This window comes from Colossoma macropomum, unplaced genomic scaffold (genome assembly GCF_904425465.1).
Source record: "Colossoma macropomum unplaced genomic scaffold, Colossoma_macropomum, whole genome shotgun sequence".
Taxonomy (NCBI): Eukaryota; Metazoa; Chordata; class Actinopteri; order Characiformes; family Serrasalmidae; genus Colossoma; species Colossoma macropomum.
The window spans coordinates 26,026,272-26,053,446 of record NW_023494804.1 but is presented as its reverse complement, the minus strand read 5'-3'; the positions used below and the strand labels follow the sequence as shown (position 1 = coordinate 26,053,446).

The following is a 27,175-nucleotide window of genomic DNA, read 5'->3' as shown; positions in this document are numbered from 1 at the left end:
CAGGATGTTCAGGGCAGCTGACTGGGGGACTTCTGACCATCTGTTTACTTGTTATTGTAATTTGATTCTCATATAATGAAGCTGCCCAGAGGAGTAGAAGAAAACAAATTAGTTTGAATGATGTTCATGTCATTTATTTTGACAATTTTATAAAAAAATGTCGAGAATTTCAAGGCCTCAGTTAATGTGGACAAGTGGAGATTGAATAAAACATATTCTCAATGAATTGATTCGTTTAAAATGTGCCCAGAAGGAAAGTAATTTGTACTGAAAGCAAGAGTTTGTGAGAGGATGACAGCAAAGGTGCTTCCGATTTGCAGCAATAAAAGCTGTAGTAGTGAATAAGCACAGTTTGGAGGTACAGGCTCTTTAAATTCAAGGCCACTGTTGTTAAAAGAGCTGCTTTTAAAGTAGTGAAATAGTTTTAAATAAATAGTTTTAAATAAAACTAATTTCAGCACTCTTGAAATCATTCAGGCGATTCAATCTCAAGAATGGCAACATTAGCCACCACTTATTCTTGTTGGTATCTCTAAAATCCCAGAATTTCAGTTCATATTTTGTTTATTGCAGCTGCTGTGGGTTTACCTGATCACACTGCCAGTCCACTGAGCTTGCACAGCACCACCTCCCAGAAGAGTTCGAGACAGTAAAAATTAAGGTTCTTGTGTAAATGGACTTGGTGCCACTGTTTCAGGCCTTATAATATTAGCATGTTATAGCTAAGTCAGATTTAGACACCATATTTACTTCTCATGACCTTCAGTGAACGAGACACATCACTGATGGCCTTGTTACATGAATTAGTAATGTCTAGGTTTAAACCAACTGCTTTGTTTGCTGTCCTTATGTGTCTTTCATTCCATTGCTGTTTTTTTCCCATCTCTGAAGGAAGCAGGCATCACACAAATCTTAATCTCTTTGGCTAACGTTCCTTTAAAAATCTGAGTTTGGATAAGCTCCTAGCCAGTCTGAGGCCAGCTGGAGTTCAAATCACGTAATCTAGGATCAGATCCCTTGAGGCTCCATCCAACTGTGTTTTTTCACAATTATTTTGTTGTTCTGGTTGAAGAACTAATATTATTTCCCTAATAATATTGTCATTTCCTTGCCATGTTACTACATTACATTCGCCATCAATGATAATTGTCTAACAGAATTATTCCATCATCTTTTAACATGTGACAGTTCATTTTCATTTTTCTGAGTATGGTCCAAGTCATTTTACTTTTGCTTAAGTATACTGAGGAAAGGAAACCTGCTTTCTACATCAGCACTGTTTAAGCCTTAAAGTAGCGACAGTTTTAAGCACCTCTGTCCACCTTTGGTAACTACAGGTGTTAAGCAAGCACAGCGAGCATTTGTGTTTTTCTAGGTATTTGCAAGTAATACTATTAATATTTCCACTCAAATGTACTTTTACTCAGTTACATTTAGTCATTAACGTTTAGTTACTCATTCCTGTTTTGGGTAAACTTTCATTCTGTTCTGTTTCAGCACCTTTTGCTTTCCCTTTGGATCTTTAGCATTTTATTTTAGCCCAAAAAGAGACTGGGGAGCACGTGTTCCCTCAGCTTTTACAAGAAACATCGTACCTTAATATGATGCATTAAGGAAACCTAGGGGTCTTGGGGTCACCAAAGGTTATACAGGGAACAGTGAGGAGCTGATTTTTCAATGCGCTTGCCCTCGGCTAGGCTAGCCTCAGTGAGCTAATTAGCTAGCTAAGCAAACTTTGTAATGCAAACCATTTTTGGAGAAGCCAGAGTGTAGAATGCATATCGTCTCTGTCCAAAGAAAAACAAGTATCTCCAAAATGGTAACTTTAAAGGAGGCGGCAAAAATGTGCTTCACTTTCAATGTAAGTTAATTTGATTCGAAACAATTTTAGCATTTCTTTTGCTCCAATTCACATGAAATTTGCACACAACGTAAAGGAGAGCTGCTGAGCTCAAATTAGGCAGAAAACTAAAAATCACAAAAAGTGAGGTGCATTTCCATTACTTTGTTATATTTTTTGCTTTTGATTAGACATTAGCTAGCTAACTAGCAAGTAGAGTAAAGTAGCATATTTACAACAGCAGGAATGTATAATGGAGTATTAAGCCCAGTTTAAAAGTGGCAAATTAAATGTCATGGTTTTGAAATACTGAGTAGACAAAATTAATGTTGCCTCAGATCACAATGATATCTGGGCAAGTTCTGCTTCTGAGGAACTTGAGGAAACATAATTTAGGCGACTTGGGGATGAAACTTACTGTTTCCTAACATTTCTGAGCGAACATAGGTCCATAGGAATACAGGACTGAGAAAATACAGCTGTTTCCCCTGAAACCCTGGAAACATACAGTGGTTTCCTATATATTTCAGTGAAATTGACCTCAGTTTCTGTACCTGATACTTTTTTATTAAAGTTGTCTTTTGGTAGCTGACCTACTTTTAGCTATTTCTACTTGAGTCATCATTTCAGTGAAGTAACAACACTTCTGCTTCAGTGTGTTTTAGGCTCCTCTCCCCACCTGTTAGTTGAAGGCGTTAAGGTGAGCTCAGTAGGCTAACTCGAGGTGTTGGCGGTGGTGCTGGAAATCCTCACACATCCACATGGAGGGCTTTTCTCTCCTCAGGCGGCTCCGCCCACTCTCGTAGCGGGGAGAGTGGATTGAGAGCAGAGTGGATTGAGTGTAGAGGAGTAACTCCGGTGCGCTCCCGGTCCGTTCAGTCAGCACAAACAACCACCAGCAGCACTAAAGCGCGGCTAACGATGCCTCTGCTGTCCCCGGGCTGGCCCTGGCTGGCCCTGGCTGTGCTGTGCGGGCTCCTGGCCTCCGGCAGCCCGAGCTGCGCGCCCCGGGGCTCCGTGCGGGACTTGGCGCACCGCGCCGGGGTCGTGTTCGAGGGCAGACTATACGAGGAACTACGGGGGGACATGAACGAGAAGGAAAGACAGAGGAATAAAGACAGAGAGACCTTTAACAGGAGTGTGGAGGTGGAAGTGGAGTTGAACGAGACCGTGGAAGCTCCGAGAAAGCACGCGAGGGTGCGCGTGCATCAGGTGTGGGAGGTGAAGGCGGCGGGGCTGCAGAGGGATGCTGTCGTGTCTCTGGTGTGGAGCGAAGCGGACGAGTGCTTCAGGCCGAGCGCAGGAACCCGCTATGTGTTTTTCATGGAGGCCACCAACGACAGCGCCGTGTTCAGGGCACTTTCTCCCCCCGTGGAGACCAGGAGGGCCGTGAGGAAGGACGTGAGCAAAGTGCTGGGGCCGAACTGCGGTAAGAGCCTGGCTTACAGTGTGCGGGGTTTGCTGGTTTGAGCTTGCATAGTAAGTTAAAGTGAGCTGAAGTAAAAGTGAACTCTACAACTCGACCTGCTGGACTCGGTGTGCTCTGCTTCTCTGATTTGGCAGTGCACTCCCAGCTGTACTGAGGGGTGGACAGTGTTTCTCAGCCCTGGTCCCGGAGGCCCACCGCTCTGCACTTTGTAGTAGCTGCATCCAAAAGCACATACTACTATACCTTAGCTACTACTCTAATGAATGGACTTTTATTGGTGGTGCACTACTTCTGGCATACTATTTAGTGTGGTAGTGCGCGGTTTTGGACGCAGCCAGTGTTTCCTCTGCTCCCAACACACCTGATCCAACTACTCAGCTCATTAAGAAGCCCCTACTGAGTTGAGGTGGGCATATTGGGGGAAGGAAAACACAAAAACGTGTAGGACAGTGGGCCTTAAGGAACACTAGGTGGTCAGCAGAGGGTCTCAGATCCTACAGGACCACAGTCATGATTGCATTGATTCCTCTGTGAAATTACAGTTATGACAATGAGTGACAGACTGATTTTCAGTGGTCAATCTCCACTGCCATGGCGGTTTAATCAAGGTCTGTAGTTTAGTGTTAAGACTAGACCTTATCTATGTTCAAGGAACCAACTCTATTAGAGAAATTACAGAAAGGTCAGTTTATCCCGTAAAACTGAATTGGTTCATAATTTATAAACAATAAACTGTTAATGTGTCATTTTTGCTGTAATGATGTTTCGTCTGAGAAATCATGTTTGCAGGAAAGTAGTAGTTATGGAGCTCATATATTTATTACAGCCATAAAAAGTGTTTTTCTTTATTATAATGATAATAAGAACCATTATTCACATAGCATTTTCCATACACTAAAATACAAGTTCATAAAAAACAGAATATGTATATGTCAATAAATAAGTATGTTCCAGTGGGTAAAGCTGGAATGGGATAATTAGAAATGGTGAGTTGCTGTGAAACAATACAAATGGTTTACAAATACAAATACAGTTTTCTACGCTGCTCTGTTATTTATTAGTTTTACACTGGTAAGTTTGCTGTCCGTCCACTTTCACTGTATTTTTACAGGGTGTTTTTACAGTGTGGGATCTTTCATTATCTGACACCTCAAATGAAATCCGAAAGGCTTTGAGAAAGAGTTGAATCAGGTGTGTTAAATGAGTTTGAGTGGTGAACTCTGCAGTGTGGTGGTCTTCTAGATCCCCCTGTTCTTCTGAGTCAGAGTAATTAGAGCTGCTGCTGAGGGAAGGAGCTCTCTACACTCTGTGGTGCTGAACCTCAACCTTTCGTATGTCTGCTTTAGCTTTGAGGAGGATTGTTAGGGGAACCCGGCTGTGGAGAGACATTTTTGAAAGAAAGTGAACTTTCGCTTACCTTTGTAGTCTGCTGATTTTCTTTTTGTGTATGGAGTCCTAAGAACTTCTGAATACTTTAAATTGCCAGAAATAGTTTGTAGGCCATGATTGTCTTTTTTTTTTAACACACTTTCAACATGTTGCAGAATGCTAAGCTATTCCAAGACACTGCATTCATCGTTATTAAGCACATCTGTCTGAGACCTGTGACTGGATGTATGTCAGTATGCATTTTAAAACTTTACTAAGAGGGAGTTTTGATTTTCTTCATGTTTATTAGTAACAGTAGATTTAACCACTGACATACAACAAAAAGACTAGTTTAACCCTTTAACCCCTTCAGAATCTACCATATTATTCAGTTAGTAATAAATGTTATGAAACGTGTGTAAGTTATGTAGTTATAAGAGTGAGGACCCACTTACAGGTTCCTCAGTGTTTGAAAGGGTAAATGCAGATGTGTCTGCTTTGTATGAAGCCAGCTACATCACCGCAGTGCATACTGCATTGTCAAGTACCTCACTGTCCTCAGAGGAGAACATTAAGTGTTCATGGCTTTACCATATGCTCTTGCTGATGACGACATGCTGGACATGCCAGAGTTGGGCCCTGCCACCACTCCAAACAGTTGCTGTAGCAAACTACAGATATGGATAGAGTACCATGTTGCAAATATATCGATATATGTGATTGCAGTGTGCCGTGCAATACATTAAAAACACCTTGTTATGACAAAACTACATCCAGGTAGTGATGCGTCGTTGTCTTTTAGCTGAATGCTGGGAACTTGCATTGAGGACCCAGATTTTTTAAAAGTAGTTTTTCAAAAGATGTTGGGTCACTCAGTATTGTATCATTATTTAATATGTAAGATTTATGAATGTTTTTTATTAAAACAGTTAATGTCAAAAAGCATATAAACTAAAAGTAGCTTAGAAAGTAGGTCAAAGCTGCAGGTGACTGTGTGTATTGGTTGGGGGGGAGGCGATATCATTGATAACTGTGATTTTTAAACTAGAAAATATCATGCTAATTATTTTTAGACATCCCCCAGGTCTACTACGAGTCGTTAACAGAGTATTCATGCACATCCTTAATTGCAGCCTTTTATCAGCATTATGATAATAGTTCATTAAGATTTAGGCCTCTCTCATTTCAACCCTCGCCCCTACCACTTAGCTCTTTGAAGGCATATGATGCCCTAAATGTAACTAAAGCCCAGTAGTGAGGTTGCTCAACTTTACCCTCCTCTGCTGTCACTGCAGGCTGGCAGGGTCGCCTACAGAGCAGCGCTAATTGCCTGTTAATGAAGTAATGCTCTTTTTTATTTGAGGGTCCCATTTCGTAGGGAAGATTTCAACCGCTACCCCTTGTAACTCAATTCTAGGGGGCAAGATGACACTCAAAAACAAGGGGAAGGAGAAAAAACAAGAAATGGGATTGGACCCTAGTCAATAATATATTGTTCATTCCCACACCAGATCACATGGCTTAAATGGTGTTTGAGCGTTCAGGCTCATCTTAACATTGCAGTAAAGCAGTAAAAGGGTTGCTTTCTGAACCTTCTCTTCAGGCAACAAAGTCATTTCAAAGGCTTAGCTGTCATTGACTAAAGGCCGTGCTTTTGGCAAAGCGTCCACAGAACGAACATGTACTATTGCCAGCAGATTCTTGTGAATTACACTGCAAATCCCTGGTTGAACTTGCTGAACTATGCATGAGTCAGTGATAACGTCTGAAAGATCTACCAGGGTGATCTAAGAATAGCAGAAATGAGATGATGAGACATGATCTTTAGACTGCTTATAATGCTACACTGTCACAACATTCACTGATTGTGTTTTTTTAATGCATGTATTGCACTTAATACAGCAGTTAGATAACTTTTATATCCCCTTTGTGATCGGGCTCCTTTTGTTTGGACTTGGCATCTTCCGCTGCTGCCAAATCCTCGATTTCTCAGGATTGCTTCATTGAGTATGGCCTCGCAAATAATTCAGTAATAAGCTTTGCGGTGTTCATGAGCTGAATGTTGCTTTGTGTTTCAGTCACCTACAAGTGGTACAGTGACAGAGCGGTCATTCTAGTGGGGCTCTGACTGTTTAAGGAGGTTCGAGATGAGCATGTGTATCAGATAAGGCTCACTGATTATTAGGTATTGATTACATACCAGTGCAGTTTTTTACTCTCAGGAGATCTTAAAAAGTGAAAAATATTTAACCAAGGATTCCTAAAATTCACTGAATAGATTCCCCTCCTCATATGAGGTGTATCTGTTTCCTCTATCTTTTGTGATTAGATGTTGGAGTTTCCATATATATACGCTCCAATAAGAAATCTAGAAGGGCAAATCTCTTATGATGGATGGGGGGATCTAAAAGACAACAGGTTTTAAGTAGAGAATGTATGTGAAAAAGAACAAAGTGAATTCTTACAGGTAGCAAAGAGAGAGAGATGCTGCAAAAGAACCAGTTTTGGTTCTCTAAGGACCCTAAAATTCAGAGAACCTCCACATAGTGTTAAGGTTCTATATCAATTGATAGTTTTTCATACAAGTGTACGTACAAACCAGGAACCATTTAGAAACCTTTATGTTTGAGTGTAGAATTTGTGTCACTTTGGAATCTTTGGTAATCATCTATTTCCACTGCGCTAGTTCCCCCTCATGCATACGGAGACTGACCTTATAGTTACTGCAGACATTTAAATAAACTCTTTATTTTATTTCTGTTTAAGTGAAACTGTACTGCTGTTCTTTTTCATTATCAAATTTATCTTTTGGCTTATAACCTCTGAATAAAGTCTTGCGTAAGGCTTTAATTACATGCTCTCCTTTTATCAGGTACTTTTCAGTGATTTGTATTGCCTGGTCACTCTGAGAGAGGTCATTGTCCCCTGTGTATTTCAGTAAGAATGGTTGCTGTTGCATATTATGGTCAAGAACATGGTCAATATGAGAATATATTGTTGTTATCGTGATAAATTAAGTCATTGTATCCTGTTCTGAGTGGGTAGAGGGAAACTGTAACAGTTGATATATATTTTACTCAGTTGTTCCCCACAGTTTAGTCGTGGCCGGTTCCCACCTGCTCGCTAGGTCCCCCCAACACACTGTTGTAAACAGGATGCAGGGATGAAATGCTTTATTTTAGAGCACATTGTAACATCAGTTCCATAACACGATGGTGCCAAGCAGGGCAGGCAGAGAACACTAACTGCTAATTATAGTACATCAGCTAACAGCTGCTCACGTTGGCTAACATTGTGCTAAGTGATGGGGGAGAGGCCAAGTATGGCTACCCAGCTATCACACAATGTTGTCACAACGTTGTCTACTTTCTTACATCGTTGCTACAGTGTTGTCAAAAGGTGGTGCTGTTTACGTTGTCTGAACATGGTTGTCACAACGTTGTCACAAACTCATTATTCAGCAACGTTGCTGTGAGGTATTATGACTACTTGTTGGCAAAATTCCATGGAGTTCTACGCACAACATAAAGGAACTTGATAACAGACTGACAACGTTGCCACTATGTTGTCATGATGTTATCAGATAACATTGTCACAACTTTCTGTTGCATTACATTTCAGCGTTGTGACAACGCTGTGGGCACCAAAACAATGTGTTGTCACATTGTAAATGTGTTTGCAGGGTACAGATGGTTTTGGCATCTTTGTGGATCAAATTTGCAAAAAAACAAAACATCGTGAAACATTGTGTAGCGTGAAAATGTCCTCATGTGCTGTAATGTCATTGTATTTTTGCCATATAACCTACCATTAACTACACTGCAGGCCTGTTTTGCTCTTCTTTTAAACTGACGAAATCATTATCACAGGACTGGGTCAGCAAAACATGAGATAACTAAATCAGATATTCTATAATATATCCACATCTAAAACTGAACTTTTTTGCTATTTTAGAATAATATAATAGTGTTTTCCAAAAAATCTGTTGTCTTACATAATGGCCAGGAAACAGATTCATTATGATGACGTGGGATCCTCAAGAGAACAACTCATTTTGATGGTCCTGACAGATAACAGTGTTAGTTCATTTGACTGATTGAAGAGTATTGATTTACTATTGCCCCTCAGGGAAAATGTCACTGAATAGATCATGGGTCTGTGTGACGCATTGTGGGATGCACTTTAGTGACAGATAGGCGGAATACGCAGTGCTTTATTGCTAGACTTATGAAAGCATTTAGCACATGATAATCTGCACATTTTGTATTGTAGCTGAGTGATATATAATAAACAGAGTTTGCTTGGTAATTGTAAATGTTTTTACAGTTGTACACAAAAGTCACGTTATGTTTTCTTGCTTTTCTAGTTGACAATAAGTGCACAGAGAACACACTTCTACACTTTTTAATGCACAATTACTATTTAATTGTTGAATTTAACAAAGTTCTGGCACATTTTATGTGTTTTTTTTACAATATGTTAAACTCAAATTGATATAAATAGTGCATCAAAATTTGTCACATTTAAGTTTTCTCCCTTTAGAAGATATGTTTCAATTATTTTCACTTGTGTTGTTATTTAACCAGGGGTGTTCAAACTTTTGCATACAACTGTATATTATGCAGTGCATTGTCTGGATAAATATGTAGAAAAATATTGTGTGTGAGATAAATAGAGTTATTGCTATAAACAATGATTCATGTATGCAGTATTGCAGTATACTCCAAAGAAAACTTAGGTTTCATCACGTTAGAGAGTCGTGAACAGAACTGCACTGTTTTCCTTTTTAAATTCTTGCAGTTTTAACAGCTATTAGTTTTTGTATTCAAGAAAAAAATACCAGTTTCCGCAATGTGAAGGACTAAATGTTATTCTTTTTCTAAAGAGATATACAGTGAAAGTCACAATGCCATTAAGCCACAGTTCACTCATTACTCTTTAAACACAGTAAAAGGATGTCCCTGATTAATTTCATGGTCATAAATCTGTCTGACAGCTAATGGTTAGTTACAGAGTGCACTCTTGTCCTCTTTTATAGCTGATGGAGTGATTTGGACATAAGTGAAAGTGCGCACTATAACACAATTTACAGAAATACTTCTAGTTATAATCCCTGTACACTCACAGATTATCCTATAATTCCATATTTATGCTTCTCTCAAAAGCAAATGTCCTATATTTGATATGAGCGTCTGAGCGGAAGAATGACATATAACTCTTTTTCATGTTGTTCATGTTGTATATTTGGTGGTGTGGCATTATTGTAGTAAAAAAAGGTATTTTGGTCCATTTAAACTGCTATAGGCCGAATAGCCGGATGTTTGTAAATGCATCAGTTTATGTGGCAACAACGAATTCAAAACACTGTGTTCTTGCAGCTCTATTTCCATCTATTTCCAGTTCTGTCAAAGACCACCCTTCATTTATTTGATTTCCAGTCAAAATGGCTAATAAGTTTTATTCTCCAGTGGACTAAAAAATGCAGAAAACATATGTTTAACATTATTCAGCAGGGATATATTTTTCTTTACACCTCCAAACTTCAGTCTTAGGAGTTGGTTTAGCATTTTCTGCTTGTCATGATCCAAGTAATCCTATTTAGTGATGTTGAGTTCTGGACCCTGCGGTGGTCAGTTCATTGTTCTGAGAACACCAGCAGCTTCTTTGTTTAATTTGCAAGTATTCTTCTTTCTTTTTCATCTGTTTCTTTTTCTCAGTGAGAGATTTTTGGCAGCTGCACATCCTTTCAGACTCATAGTGTTAAGTTCTCTTCTCACAATGGAAGGATGGACAGGAACACCTGTGGATGTTTTCAGGTCTGTAGTAAGAGTGGAGCTTGAGTTTCTCCTCTCTCATAAAGATGAAAGCTTTAAGTGCTGTTTATCTGATGATGACCATGTTGGTGGTCTGCCTGTTTTTGACTCCCATTGTATCTGTTTATTTTAAAATTTTTTTGAACTCCAGTTTTGGAAGCCCTTGTTGTTTCAGTTGCTGTCCTTTGACTTTCCTGTTTCTTATGCGAGTGGATTATGTTATATCTAATCTTCATTAATATTTCCATAAAAAGTTGTAATTAATGGTCATTTTGACAGGAAATAAAACAAAGGATGGATGATCTCAGACATTTGCACAGTATGTTTATGTAACATTATACACCGGTCAGGCATAACATTATGACCACCTCCTTGTTTCTACACTCATTGTCCATTTTATCAGCTCCACTTTCTATATAGGTGCACTTTGTAGTTCTACAATTACAGACTGTAGTCCATCTGTTTCTCTGCATACTTTTTTAGCCCCCTTTTACCCTGTTCTTCAGTGGTCAGGACCCCCATGGACCCTCACAGTGCAGGTACTATTTGGGTGGTGGATCATTCTCAGCACTGCAGTAACACTGATGTGGTGGTGGTGTGTTAGTGTGTGTTGTGCTGGTACGAGTGGATCAGACACAGCAGTGCTGCTGGAGTTTTTAAACACTGTGTCCACTCACTGTCCACTCTATTAGACACTCCTAACTTGTCAGTCCACCTTGTAGATGTAAAGTCAGAGACGATAGCTCATCTGCTGCTGCACAGTTTGTGTTGGTCATCCTCTAGTCCTTCATTAGTGATCACAGAATGCTGCCCACAGGACACTGTTGGCTGGATATTTTGGTTTGGTTGGTGGACTATTCTCAGTCCAGCAGTGACACTGAGGTGTTTAAAGACTCCAGCAGCACTGCTGTGTCTGATCCACTCAGACCAGCGCAACACACACTAACACACCACCACCACATCAGTGTTACTTCAGTGCTGAGAATGATCCACTACCCAAATAGTACCTGCTCTGTGAGGGTCCATGGGGGTCCTGACCACTGAAGAAAAGGGTAAAAGGGGGCTAACAGAGTATGCAGAGAAACAGATGGACTACAGTCTGTAATTGTAGAACTACAAAGTGCACCTATATAGAAAGTGGAGCTGATAAAATGGACAATGAGTGTAGAAACAAGGAGGTGGTCATAATGTTATGCCTGATCAGTGTATATGTTTATGTATGTTTTTTTGTCTAAGATAGGCTTATATCTAGAAATATTTGTTGCATATAGGCCAGAGAAATAAGGGTTAACTGAAGCTATATAAGTGGTTAAACATTAATTGGATAAAACCTTTCCATTTCACAGAGAGAAGCAATAGATTAAATGAAATTAATCCAGTTTGGAAAACACAATCAATATATTCAGAGTCCTGAATATCTGCTGAGCTGGTCTTCAGCCTTTTTGTAGCGTAATGTAGCATCTGTTTCTCCTCGCTGTTGTAATACTCTTCTTTGTAAGTGGATGAAATAATGTAAAATGTTCTGTTTAGCAGAAGACGAAAGTGAAACATGAACATATAAATTGCATGAGTAAGCCACTTTCTTTGAGGGTCTCTCACTGCAGGAGACCTTCTTTTGTGTCATTTGGTGGAGTGGTGGGGCAGTACATACATGTAAGTGCTTTAAAGCCTCCATCAGCTTTACATTGAGTTAAAGGGTTAAATCATTAGCTAATGGAAAGGTATGAACCTGACCTGGCCAATGTATCTGGCATGGATTGAGCACTTTTGACCTAGAAACCCTTTGGTGGCATATCTCAGACTCCACGTAGCCTTGGGGGAGATCAGTGTGGTTATGCTTCTCAGGAATTTTGAATGCACAGTACATGGTAAAGTAAGAAAGTGAGCTTTGTTTTTTATCACTAGGGATCTGAATCTTTGTAGGACAGCATGAAGAAAAGCACTGAGTGGTCATGTGTGTTCCTTTATTTAACCTCACCAGTCTCCAACAGGTCTGTGACTTGAGGCACCTTAGAAGTATATTAGCATGTCACTATCAGTTATATCAGTAATCGAGGAATCTGTGGATTATTTTGATGCTTAAGACCAAAGAATTCCAATAGAGATGGCACTGATCTGATTCCAGGTATTGGTATCAGGCTGATTTTAGCAGACAATGCTGGATCGGATGCCAGAAGGAAAAAGAATGAATCTGAGCAAATCTGGGCTGATATAGCCACACTCACATTGTGTAACATGATATTGTTAGCTGTGTAGTTCTCCCTGTGGGGTGGAGAGTTTAAGCATGAGCACTTTTATATGCTCATCTTAAAGGAAGTGCTTTAATTAAAATTAGCTCGTTTCAAAGCTTAGTAGTTTTAAAATCCAGCATTGCCTAAACATTCTGCTCATCCACAATTAATACACCATCAAATATTGGTTTAAAATATCAGTCAAATTCAAACATTTATCTGAATGTCCTTTTACACCAGTAAGATTCTGATATCATTGCATCACCATGCAAACTGCCATTGCTGATTGATTGAGAAGGTGCATTTTAATCAGTTATTTTTCTTAAACCAAGTAATCAGGTTTGATTGAGTAATTGTGACAGTCCTAGAACATATCACAGTCAATCACTGATTAGAGACTGATTTGGAGCTGTGTTGGCACTGGGTTTTGGAGATTTGGTCTAAGGCTTTGGGCAGTGATCTGTAAAAAAAATCTGTACTGTGTAAGAAAAGAATGACAGAACATTAGCCATGAAAAGCTTCTTTGCATGCTAACTGATACTGTTACATTCAGGTAACAACCACTAGATTTGAAACAGAAAATAAACAGTGGTTGTGCATTAAAATGTGCGGAAGACTGTTCTCTGTAGAGCTGTGTTCAAATTATTTTTTACAGATTTTTTTTTTTTTTTAAAATGAACCAAATGTCATTTAACCAGGGGTGCCTAAACGTTTGCATAACTTTGTGCATATATGAAGGCACTATAAACAACATGATATATATATATATATATGTATAAAAGAAATATCTGTGCTATATTATGATTAATACATCATTATACATCAGCTGATATTCTTTTTACAAACTCTTTATACCCAAAATTGGCATTGTCATATTAGTATTGGCAGATATATGATCAAACTATTGACTATATTTGATTATTTGAACATATTTTAGTACTCTGGAAGAGCAGAATGTTTAGGTGCTGTGCTAAATTATCTACATTTTTTTCATTTTACTGTATTTGTAACCCCACAGAAATGCATGTTATATTTTTCTGCGGAGCTAATCCAGGTCCCAGTTTTTCCATTTTAGAAATGTTTATGGATCAGCGTTGGTATCAGCATTGGTAGATACGTATATTAAAATACTGGAAATCCTCATTGGCCCACAGTTCCAGTGCATCCCTACTTGCTGGTGTACAGATAGAAACTATAGCCCATCTGTTGATGCTTATGCTGCAGGCTCGCACTTTTGATGTAGGTTTGTATACACAATGCGTTGAATGGAAAAGTGCTGGCACCCCTGGTCACCCCTGGTCACCGTGAAAAAAGTACACATTCTCTACAGAGAACACACTTCTGCACATTTTAATGCTGAATTTGACATACTGGAAAAAGAAAATGTGACCAGGGCAAAAGTTAGATACATTTTACATTATATGTTTTCTTTTTTACAACATGTTTAACTCAAATAAATAGAAATTGTGCACTACAATTCGCAGACAAATTCCAAATTTGAATGTTTCATTGTGGAGGATGAGTTAACTTATTTAACAGCTTATTTGATTGTGATGTTCAAACTTTTGCATATGACTGTATTCTAGACAAGCATTTCCATCCTCTAATCTTTCATCATTGTGGCTTTAGAAGCCTAACATATCAAAAGTAAAGCACCAGAAATGCTGTGGTGTGATACTGGCATGAGCATCAGAGGAGCGATACGTTTGTTATGCAGTTAATCTGTAGATTTCCTGAAGGAAATTCCTCCTCTGTCCTCTGCTGCTCGCCCATCTTTATGTTTTTTTTTCTTCCTTAAGTATCCCTCTTTTTGTCTCATAAATCAGCACCTCATCCACATACATCACTGTTCCTCTGAATGGGGTGGAAAATGTGATGTGCTGCTCTGGTGAATTCCTCAGCGAGAGTAAATTTGGGAGTGAATGAGGAAGAAGAGGCTTGACTGATGAGCGCAGCAGATGTAAGGAGGGAATGTGTTGAACTCTAAGGTAAAGGCGCCAGTACACATGAGGTGCTTAGCTCTAGAATGGCGTGCAGGTGATGAATGAGAGCTCATAATACCACCAGGATCACAGTTTCTGCTCTATACACAAGCTCCCTTTGTGTTTCTGTAGGATTCAAGCCTCATTCCTCCTACTGAGAGCACCTGTCAGGGTCTTAAATTGGGGAACAAACTGCTGTAATAAGAAGACATTTTTCTTGCAACTGGCATTTCATGACCACAGCATATTAGGACACAGTGAATTATCACCGCTTTACAATTTCAGAGTCTCCATTATAACCATAACTTGCATAACCAAACAACATTGTACGCTGTTTTGACCCGTAGTTTTATAGAAGACTTTGAAGTTTGGAAGCTTTAACTGCAGTAAAGTGAGGGCACCAGCTGGATAGCGCTCATAAACATTGACTTTGTGGTCAGCTCACAGTTAAGGTGTAACCTCAGGCCCTGTCCACACGTACTGGTAGATTTTTTAAAAATATGTGTTATTCTGTCCACACAGAAACATTTTCACTGAAAACCAGAGTGGATGGGGAAAACACAGCTTTATGTAAACACTGACATCACAGCATTAACTTGCACAAGCCTGTAGTTTGTTTCATATATTAAATATGCATAATTCTGTGTGAAATATGACTGACTACTGGGTTGTTACTGTGTGCTCAGCAATTTGGGGGTGATTTGGGCTTGATAACATGTTTGTATTGAAGTTGGCTTTAGCTTTACTTCTTCATTACCATCATTATCATAGTTATGTGGAAGTGTCCGAATGTACTGCCAACTCAATTGCAAATATGAAAAATATCTCAATGATTCTAAACTTAAGTGGCTTGATCATTAATTAGTCAGATTTGTAGAAAGAATCTAACTTCATAATTCAAATGGAGTGAAATGCTTATATGTGAAATGGCTTTCTCTTCCTGATCAGGACTGTGTCAGCATTTCAGATATAGTGGTGTAGCTATAGCAAGGTAAACAACCCCCAGGGCAACAAGCAGTCTTTCACTTTTTTAACGCTTTTATTTTTTTAGTTACACAGATTCTGTAGCACTCGTGCTAAAGGAATAGTTAGGTGAAAAATGGATTATACCCAGTTTTTTACTTGACCAAGATGTAGTTGATCAGCCAAGACATGTTTGGTGTCCAAATTTTGCTTCTTTAGGTTTAGCGTTGGAGCTACGAGACTGACATTGCTAGCTAGATGTCAGTTGTCACCCAAATCTTTTCTGTAAAATCATCCCCAAAACTTCTGTCAACCTGCTCAAACCACATCCAGATCTTTATTAATGTTGTGCAGACCTGCCCGTTTGTTTTAGGACACAATATATTGTTGCTATCTAAAATGGCCCCAGTGGTCAGCTACAGCGTGAGGTCTGGTTCATTTTTATAGTTCAAAGTGAATCTTACCATGGTCCAGGGGTTGCACAACTTGAGCTTTTAAAAAAGTCAACAGTTATGTGTTGAAAGTAGAGTTGTTGTCAATGAATTGCTGATAATGTCATAAATAAAACCACAAGAGAAGGGAATGCTTTACAACAAGTGACTTTATAAATCTGTGGCGAAGCCAATTTCCACAGGTACTAGAGCATGATGTGCCCTTTCCATTGAGCCCTGAATTGTATTGCTTGCCTTCAGGGAACCAGAGATACGGACCCCAGAATCACTCGAATTATATCCGACTTAGGCGCACCCTAGGCGGCACCCTGCTGAGACGCTCACATGCAGTGGAAGACAAGACAGACAAGAAATCTAGAGTGCTGTAACTCTGTGAACATAAGAGTAGTTGACTTCAAGCTTCACAGGATTATAGGACATTATGCCCCTCTCCAACTTATGAAATCTTTAAGAAACCAGAGATAAGAACATTCGGTATGTGATCGCTGTAGATCAGCGAAGAAATGTTAGAATGAAGCCAAACCTGACACATCGGTAGAGCATGGCGTGCCCTTTCCAACGAGCCCTGGATCGCATTGCTAGTCTTCAGGGAACTTGAGATACAGACCCAAAATCACCAGGCTCTTCACCTTTTGTCTTTCCTGAGGTGTTTATGTTGTTAGTGTCATGATCACATGTTAATCACAAGTCTGTGCAACCTTAATGAAAACCAGGATGTGGTTTGATGGGTTCGAGAGAGGTTTGGGGATGTATTTGTGGCTAAGATTTGGGTGACTATTGACTTCTAGTGTTTGGTAGCAGCGTTAGGCCGTAAATTAAGGCTGTGCCTACTTTTAAAGTTTCTGAGTCTCAGGAACTGATGAAGGTAGTAATCTAAAAGTTTGCACAATGTCAATTCAGCACAATTACATTATTTCCTGAAAGCATTTCAAATGATGGCTCAAAAATATGGCATCCTATTATGGCATTTCATGAAGCCCTAGTTCCAGTCCTGCTCAAACACCATGAATCAAAATGCACTTAACCAAAAATAAAACGCTAATCTGTAAATCCACCCTTAAGATATCACCAAGCATAAAGCGCAGTGGACCAAAGTCTTTATGTAGAAAGAGAGCTCAGTAGCATGTACAGTAGACACACCTGTCTATGTTTGGCACGTGCCCACTCCACACACCCCTCCCCACACTTCCTCAGCTGCTCGAGACAACTGCAGGAGCTGAGGATCAGGCTTCCCCTCTCAATGCCCACTGTACTCTACTATAAGAACTCCATTGTTGTTGCCTTGTTCATATTTCAGCAGTTTTATGTCCTGAAATTTCCCGTTGTAAAAGGCTAAGGCATTCGCATAACTGTTAGTTTATCCTAGAGAGAGCCCTGCAGAATGGCATTGTTGGCAGTGAAATATGGCCAAGCTTTATGGAGCTTAGGCCTTGACGATAGAGTGAGGAAACGTGGTTGATGGAGTTGTGCTAAGTTGGCTGTTTTTCAGTCTGTTTCTTCTTGCAGTTTAAGAAGTTGCTGAGGATTTCAGATCGTTAACTGTTTGGACATTAGCTGTGTTGTTCTGTTATTAGTCTTAAAACGTATTATTCAGTAACCTTTTTGTATTACTCAGTAACTGCCGTGAAACAAACGTATAAGTTATGAAGTTAGAAGAGTTTAAGCACTTAATATAGTTACTAAAACCGTTGGCAGGATTAGAATTAGTGAGGGAATGCAGCTGATGACTGTTCAGTTTGCTGTAGTAGTCGGCGGTATGGCCAACAATTTATTTCATGGTATAATAAAATCTCTGGCTGTTTTGGTATATCAAGGCATTTTAGATGCTAAAATATGTCTATTGTTGTAGGTTAACAATGGCTTATTATTCTGAAATGTTCCTTAACAGTTTAAAAAAAAACATGTTTAACAACTGCAGTAATTCTGAAATATTTTTATTGTGCAAAATAGTAAAAACAAAACTGAGCAGTATGTAGATAAACCAATTTAATAACAAAGGGAGTTTTTATACCTGTAAGTCCAGACCAAGGTTCATGTTTTTGTTCTATTGTATACATTTCAGTTAGTTTTTATTTCATATTGAAATTTGGTAAGTGCACTCAAGAACAGGACATACGTCCTGTCGTTATCACCTATTTGGGCTGCGTCTTCGTATACTTGTCAGTGAGTGGTTTGTAGAGGAGTGTGCATCTGATGTCGGCATGTTCTCAGTTCAGCGAATAGCCTTATGAACGAATAGATGAATTTTGTTGCCACTTGACTACTAATATAATAGCTTTACTACCAACAGCACCAACTGCATGCGCAGTGCTCGAGACTAGTATGAATTTGCTACTTTTATGCGTTGACTTTTGACTTTTTCGTCAGACCAAATCACAGTGAAATGTTTCATCTCTTCCTCTCCCTGTGACTCATTTTACTCCTCTTCTGGTTCTGTTTCTTCTTCTATTGTTTTCACACTGCAAATGAACAGAACTGTGGTTTATTTTAATCTGGACCGTGACTCAAGGCACCTTTTACACCTGCTGTTTTGGTTTGGATGAAACTGAAAAATCTGAAGGTCCTGATCAAACAAGGCAGGGGTGAATGCGCCCAGTATTGCTCTGCAGGTCTGGCAAAAATGATGCTTAATGTTGTTTCCTGTCTGGAAAAATTTCTTATTCAGGAGCCGTTTATTCCGATTTTCTGTTCCACTTTAAATGGAGCAGCCTGTACAGGCACCAAAATAAAACTGCTGCACCATTTAAAATGGAACAGGAAATTCGAAAATGAAGCCGAAACTTCAGCTTTGTCAAAAGTGTTCATCCCATACACTCGTGTCTTCAACCATCAGACACTGCCTGAATTTGGAAAATTGGCTTCTCACGCGGTACGAGAGAAAACAGAAGCACAGCAATCACTCTGGTGTCCATGTTGAGCTAAGGCTAACTCCAAATGGCTGACCATTCATTTACGTTTTCATTTGAAATGTGAGTGAAACATCCACGCCTCAGCCATTCAGCTGACAAATGGCCTATTGTGAGCGTGGTTTGCACTGTTTGCATATTGCTTTAGTTTTGCTTATTTGTGGCATACAGGTAAACCAGTTATGACTAAACACATACCTGAAGAAGAATTTCAGTCGGTATATTAGTTCATTTGACTGCTAGTTTGTTGTTCCTCAAGCTATTTCTTCCTGCAGTTAGAGAAATTGTTAATTGACTCTGATTGTTTAAATATAGTACAATTTGTACTGTATGTTAACTAATCTCAAGTTTCATCTTATTTCCATTACTGACAGATTGGTACAGAATTAGAACAAATACTGTTTTATAATGTGGTGTAACTCTGCCAAGTTATTAAAAAGCAAAGACTCAAAGAACTGTTAAATTTCTTATCATCCATAGCCCACTGTTAATGAACTACAGAGTAATAATGTAAACTTAGACAATTGATTATCGTCTGAAGAATTATAATGATAAAGCATACAGGCTTGGTTCTAATTCAGCTAGGAAGTACCACCTGTGAGCATTACAGAGCCTTACATTACAGCTTGCATTTCACTGTCTACAGAGAGTGGGTCTCATGCACTGAGTTTGTTTGCTTAATTTGCATATTCTCCAGCATTCTTCAACAGATCAAAAATGTATGTTATTAACTTTCTGAATGGCTCAAAGTTTGCATGTAAAGTTAATTAGTTAGTAAAGTTCTGTTTGTGTAGCTCTTATTGTATATGTATAATTAAGTGCAATCTTTTCTAATGTTTACATTTTCAAACTAGCCATAGATTAGAATCCTTGTTCAAAGGGAATAAAGCAATAAACAAATCACATGGAATGTGAAAGAGAACAAAAGAACAATAATTTACAAAACATCAGCGTATTTTAAATATCACAATATTCAATATTATCAGTTATCAACCTGATTAATTACTCCATTAAAATGTATGTTCCTAATGTACACCAGGTAACTCAGGTTACTAATAAAGTGAAGGTTTCTGCTCTAAACCCTGGTGTATATAAAGATATATAGCTGTGACAAGTTGATGAAGTGACTGGCTAAAAGCAGAAATAGAGATTAAAGATTTTTCTCCATTTCTGAATTTTTGGCATTAAAAAAAGACATTTAAAATGCTTGAAAATGCTTATTAATAACACTCACTGTAAGAGAGCACAACAGTTCGAACAAACATATATTAAACTCTACTTACAGTAAGTGAAGTATTTTAAAAGGTAGTATAATAAAGTTTGGATGATTTTTTTATTGTTTGGCCTTTAAAAAACATACTCTAGTTGATTAATCATCAAAGTAATTGGTAGATACTTGACTTCTAAAATAACTGGTAGTGACAACCCTATTACAGTACTACACAAATAATAATAATAATAATAATAATAATAGCTTTGTATATATTTCATCTTTCATGCATACAAATGCAATTTAAAATGTTTCACAATATATGTAAATAAAACTGTACAACAGTGAAAACAAGTGAATGCATCTGTTTACTGTTTAATAACAGTAAAAAAGTCAAAAGAACAAAGCATGAGGAAGAAATGCAAAGAAAGTAATATTCTAAATAAATAAACAAATTTTTTAAAAAGAATAAAAAGGCTGATAAAATGATAAATTGAGTATAAGCTGTGTTTCCCCCAGTTTCCGTGCTTTGGGAAATGTTCTGCATAACTTCACCGTCGCTGATCCAGAGCTTTGTGTGCATGTGCTCCAGCACAGACAGCACCCCAAAGACCTTTAACAGAAGTGATCCTAATCTGGCCATAATCCCCAGACAGCTGTTTCGTATAGTAGGAAGGATCGGCTTGTCCTGTGTTTTTCAGAGTCAGCGGACATAAAACATGAAACAAGTTGGCACACACACACGCACGGCAGCTGCCCGTGAACACGGAGCCGTGCCCAACACGCTGCAGATGTTCTCTGTTCTCTCCTCTGCTCCTCTTCCTCCTCTTTCAACGGGAACACTGCGCTTATCAGCCGTCACACGGAAAAGGCCCAGGTGGCTCTTGAGTGAAGTTTGTTCTTGTTTGTAGATCAAGGGCATTTGCTTTAAGGGGCCTATACTATAAGAAAGAAGTCATTTTTCATTGTTTAATGTACAGTCGTGTGCAAAAGTTTGGGCACCCCTGCTCACATGACACGTTTTGTTGATTTTCTAAGTGAAAATAGGAACACATCCTCTCTAATGTTCTGCACTTCTAATGCACAATTACTGTTTATTTGCCATGTTTAACATATCAGAGTGAAACATAAAACATGAAATATGATCTGTGTAAAAGTTATGGCACCTTTTATCTAATGTGTTAAACTGAGCAAATGAATAGAAGTGGCAGATAAATGCCATATTTGTGTTAACTTAAGTAACTTAAAAAATCAGAAAAAGAGGCCATTAACATATATCGGTCTCACAGACACAGTAACAGAAAAAAGAGAGGTTGGAAAATGGGCATGTAATATGATTGTGACTGTATATAAAACCATTCAACCATTATAAGTGGACAAATGAAAATATAGAAAAAGGGTCCTTTATAGGGCGAAATTGTTTGTAGCTATGCAGCATTTACTGGATTTCTATTAGGTGTAGAAATAACTGTGTGTACTGAATGATCTGTATATGTGCATTGTGTGATAATGAATCGGAGTGCAGGTATTCATGTCTTGTTTGACCTCCGTCTGTGCCTTAAATTATAGCCTACTAGTGAACTGAAAAGAATAAAGCATGTCCTCAAGAACGAGGCCAAGTCATTAAATGCTTGTTTCCCTTGTTATTGCTCCATTCATTAAATAGCCCAGCGCTCTGACATCTTGTTCATCGCACTATACAAAGCTTTTTAAAGCTTTTAAGGACAGCAGCTGAGAAATAGAGCTGTATATGGACAGAAGTGCTCAGTAGCTCGACTAAGAGAAGCAATACTTCGCAGCAAAACTAATCTAAAGCCCGGGCTTTTAAACTTAACTAAGACGGGTCATATGACACATAGAGCAAGTGCAACACATCAGTATCCTGGTCACTGGATGATTGTGGAAGTCCAACAGTCACGTGATCTCCCATGGGATTCTGGGACATGGAGTCCATGAGTGAGGAGGAGCCGGAGGGATGCCTGACTCTGTGTTAAGCTGCTAGTGAGCAGTGAGAGGTGAAAGTGGGGGGTGAGAACCTCTGCTGTGAAAACGATTCACACCTCCCCGCAGAGACGGCCATGCCGAGATAAAGTGGACAGCACGTATGCAGCTTCCTTGATATCAAAAAGTTCTGTACAACTGCCATAATAAAGAAATGCATTCAATCACATTAAAAACACTTTTATAAATGTTGACTTGCTTGCTCACTTAAGAAGACAAAATCCAGTTCACTTACCGTTATGCACACTTAGATCGAGATGTATTCAATCCAATTTATTATATAAATAATATATGCATAGTTCCACTGAGAGACCGCGTCCAAGACAGGTGGAAGTTGCATTTTAGGACTAGTGTGAAAAGGTGTTAACATTGCACTGATAGCAGATTGTTACTTAATATTGGCTGATACCTTGAGTTCAGATATCAAAATCTAAAGTAGGAAAGAAAAAGTTTTTGTGCTTTTCTAATTAACATTGGAGGAAACCCTGTTATTAATGTGTGATCAAATGACGGAATGAAAAAAGAAACTTCTTTTTAAACTCCAATAGTGTAAAATGGCCAAATAGCTGCATCTGAATTAATGCCTCTTGGATCACAGACACTGCAACTGAAGACAGAAGTTTCCCCAACATCTGCTTATTCATTGAGGCACTTCATCTTGGTAATTCACTGCATATTCTTTGAACTCCCCAAAGCTGTAGCAGTGCCATCACTTATATCCCCTTTTAATAGAAGACATTATCTTGCATTTATCCACAAAAATGCACTTTACAGTCTGGTTAATTTGCAAAATGCTTGAGTCAACAGTTACCATCACCAACAAGTCTAGCCACATGTAAATTGATGCTCTGTTTATTTTTGGGCCATATGTGCCACATATTCGTTCATCATTGCAACTTCAGTGGCCCGTTTGGCTGGAACTACATTTACCATGAATTGCACAGTTGATTAAGCATTGAAGTCAGGGTCCTGTTCTATATATTGGGGTCCTCCTGCAGGCATCAGGGGCTGCTGGCATGTTTCCAGGTCAGTAGTTGTCATGCAAAAGCAACCAAGTGAGCAAACTGTCCCTGTTTTGACAGATGAGGCTTTGAGAATGCCGTTAGAGTTCGTGAATCAGGCTGCTTTTTCATCATGTCTGCATGTTCATCAGGCCTACATGACCAGCTCGTCATGCAGTGTATGCATTTCCTACAACAAGCCCTCTGAGAAGTACATTCCAGATCTGATAATACAAAAACCTATCATGAGTGTTATCTTTTAGCCACGGTGGCTCTGAATGAACTCATTGTCTCTGTTGTTCTGTAAGATGCAGTTGGTTTAAGCAAAAGCCAAAGGTGTGACCTCGTATTGTGTTGTACTAAATGAACTTATGAATGCAGAGGCAGTAGATGTGAAACTTGCTTAACCCTTAAATATTCTGGTCCAGGCTCTTATTCCTCGTTGCTATAACGAGGGAACAGCTCAGTCAATTTGCATTGTTTTCCATGTAATTACTGAGGCTTATCATAAGCCTTAGGATGTAATAAGCCTGGGAATTCAAGGGGTTAACCCTTGGGTCGCTAGCAACCCGTGACCTCATACCCCTCCCCCCAACTTGGTCCATTGCTTCAGATAAATGACAAACAAAATATAAAATTACATTAAATACAGTACTGTGCGAAAGTCACAGACCAGTCCTTTGTTTGTAAAATTCCAGTCAAAATGACCATTAAGTACAAGATAAAGTCTAAATTTATAATTAGGATTACTTGGATTGTGAGAAACAGGAAATGCAACCAACTTCTACGACTGAACTTTGACGATATGGAAGAATATCCCTGCTTTTTTTGTTTTGTTTGAAAAAATTAAAGCAAGTCTACTGAAAACAATGGAAGCTGTAATAGGCAGAGTGCACACAATAGTATATTCAGTATTAAGTCACCAGTGTAATTTTGTGTAAATTATATATTTTCCTGATGTTGAAAAATGTATAACTTGTACTTAATGGCTGATTTTACTGGAAATTAAATAAGTAAAACGGTGGTCTCCACCATACTGTATTTAATTGTAATATTTTTTTATTATCTATAAAATATTTTGACAGTTTTTTGACACTATCATGGCAGTTTTTGGATCAATTTGTGTTGGATGTAAATGCCAGGTTGCTGACAACACAAAGTTTGAATACTCATACATTTAGGGTTAAATTTGCCTGGAAATACTGTGAACAGTGTTCTCTTGTTTCAGTGCAGCTGTTGGATAACACATTTAGTTCATGTGAATTAATATTTAGAGCTATTATGATTCACTCTTTGAATTTAGTCATGGATGTGTACAGTTAAAGTGACTTTACACTTACTAAGATGCATTTCTGTGTAATTTGCATAAAACGAAAAGATCACCCTCTAGTGGAGGCATGATGATTGTGAGAGAGTGTCCATGTTTTGGTCCTTGTTTTGTTGTAATTAGTGACTAAAGTAGTCTTTGTAAGAGCTTAAACCTAGTCTTTTTCATTACAGCAGTGTTAATGGATACATAGACAGCAGATACCCTTATAGAGATAACATTTGTTTTTTTATATTTTGAATTAAAAATGGCCCATATTTTTCCATCATAGTTATTCTAAGTGTATTTATGGGTTCAGTTTGACTAAAAACATTCTGATTGAGGCTTAAACATGTATGTGTTACTTGTGGTATATTAGTGCATTAATCAGGACTTAGCCATAGTAATAGCATAGAATCAGATTTTTCTAATCCCTAATCCCTCAAACCCATGGGTATGGAAGTTATTATGTGTCTATAAGAGCTGATCTCTCGCAGGAGAGGCCTACATGGTCCTACATTAGAGTGGAAAGCCTGGAGCAGTTAGCAGTTCACCAGACTGAAGACTCTGCACCCAAACAGCTGCTTTATCATTGGGAGTATAGCTAATTGTCCATACAGGCACAGGAACAAGAGTTGTTTGTTCCACTGAGAATATAAATGTGTAGTTGTATTGTTTTCTTCCACTTTTCCTGATGAGAGAGCTGGGGTAAGCAAACTGTTATACTTAGCATGATACATTAAAGTGAAATTTAGATGACTTTTTTGGTTATGCTGATCTTTTGTTAGCCTCCACATTTGAACAAATTCAAAGCAAATGTAAAATCAATTTTGTGGTGAATTTTCTGAACACAACATAAACCTCTGTGTTGTGTGAGTTACGTGCACCGTGCTTTTCATTCCTCGGCTGATATGATCAGGTACACAGGCTGCACGAGCAGAGCAGAAGAGTGTCCCAGACATTAAGACAGTAGGCATCAAGCATGCACTATACACCAAAATACAACTGTGAAAACCTCTGAAAAGAAAAAAAAGAAATGAAATAAAAAATAAAGAAAGGGACTAAAAGCATCCAAACACAAATTCCATGATTCATGGCTGTTATCCAACAAAATACTAATTAATTTCTTACATCGAATACATTTCGTAGTAGATCTTCAGATTTGCCCAATCACAAGTCACAAAACTGTTGAAGGTAAACAAATGCAATGTGCTGTTTTTCTAATTATATTTGTATCAAGCAAAGTAACTGATTTGTATCTGAAAGGAGCTGTCAAGAAGCCGTTACTGAGAAAAGAAAATAGGTACATAGAAACTGAAGCTGAGAAGCAGAAAACACAGCCAACTTCTAAGACTGAACTTTGGAGGTGCGGAAAAATATCCCTGCAGATTTCTTTGAAAAACTGAAAGCAAATCTACTGAAAAGAATGGAAGCTCTAATACAGGGGTGCACAACTCCAGGCCTAAAAGGACGATGTCCAGCACGTTTTGACATCATGGAGAAAACATATATTCAGTATTAAGGCACTGGTGTGATTTTCTGTTAATTATATTTTTTCCGTTATTTATCCGTTATTGTTACTTGTCATGACAAATGTGATAATGTTTGATGACATCAATGACAGCTAAGTAGAGTACACAGTAAATTAGTGTGTGACATAATCTAACATAAAACATTATGATGTCTGTCTTGATGGTTGTCGGTAGTGGTAACATGGCACTGTCATATTACTGAGCGAAATCTGTCATGATGGCTCGACTCAACATCTGCAGTCACATGTTTATGGCATGGTTATGTCAGTGTTATGTAGCAGGGAACAAGTATAACTTTACCTAATTTTTATTCAACATTTCATTAATGCATTAACAGGACTAAGTGTTGTGAAACATGCAGTTGGTCAGTGTATTGATGATACCCAATTGTGACATGACGGAATTTATCACAATAAGTGTAAACGTCATATTGCCCACCAGTAATTGCTATTGCTTTCTTTCATCCTTTGGAGGTCTTTATTCACAGTTGGTGTGTTAGTTGTACTCCCATTGTGAATACAGCTGCTTTATGAAGGAGGGTCCTGAGTTTGAGGATGACGCTGCAAAAAGGGTCATTTCTGTCAGCTAGAAGTGAGCTGAATTTATAAGTGTGTGGTAAATGGAACGGGGTCAAAAGTGGCAGGAAGAGGCTCAATTAAACAGATCAATGAAGAGCACATCACTGACGCTAACACCACACACTCATACACTGAGCCAAGATCACCGAAAGCCGTAGACTCTGTGTTGTGTCTGTTGTGACAGTGACAGAGGAACTGTTTGTGAAAAAGAGGATAATGATTTTGCAGCAGTATTTGGATTGGTTCCAGGCCATTCAGCTGACCATTTTCAGTCACGTCATTGGTCTGTTTCCATTGACGGGCATCCTGCCCATGGAAAATCACTCATTAGATTATGTACAGTGGTATTGGGACCTTGGATACAGTATATTAAAGGGCCAATATCCCACATTTTTCTTGTATTTTTGCGATGTGGGAATTCTGGGCTGATGCAGATAACCAAGATTTTTCATGTACATATCTGCCAATGCTGATACCTGTACATAAACATTTATGAAACTGGTACTGGTACATTTTAGCCCAGTGACTAAACAGTCTTTTATTTGACAAAGATTAAGCCTCAA

The 27,175-nt window shown here is 38.6% G+C and overlaps 1 protein-coding gene across 2 annotated transcripts in view; it reads left to right on the top strand.

Moving 5' to 3' along the window:
• Positions 1 to 3,138: 3,138 nt before the first annotated feature.
• Positions 3,139 to 27,175, top strand: part of nrg1 (neuregulin 1) — a 133,042-nt gene continuing 109,005 nt past the window's right edge. For both annotated transcript variants that reach the window (XM_036594831.1, XM_036594829.1), the window contains exon 1: positions 3,139 to 3,269. In XM_036594831.1, the coding sequence (XP_036450724.1) occupies positions 3,164 to 3,269 (106 nt within the window). In that variant the 5' untranslated portion in view covers positions 3,139 to 3,163. The remainder of the gene's footprint in view (positions 3,270 to 27,175) is intronic.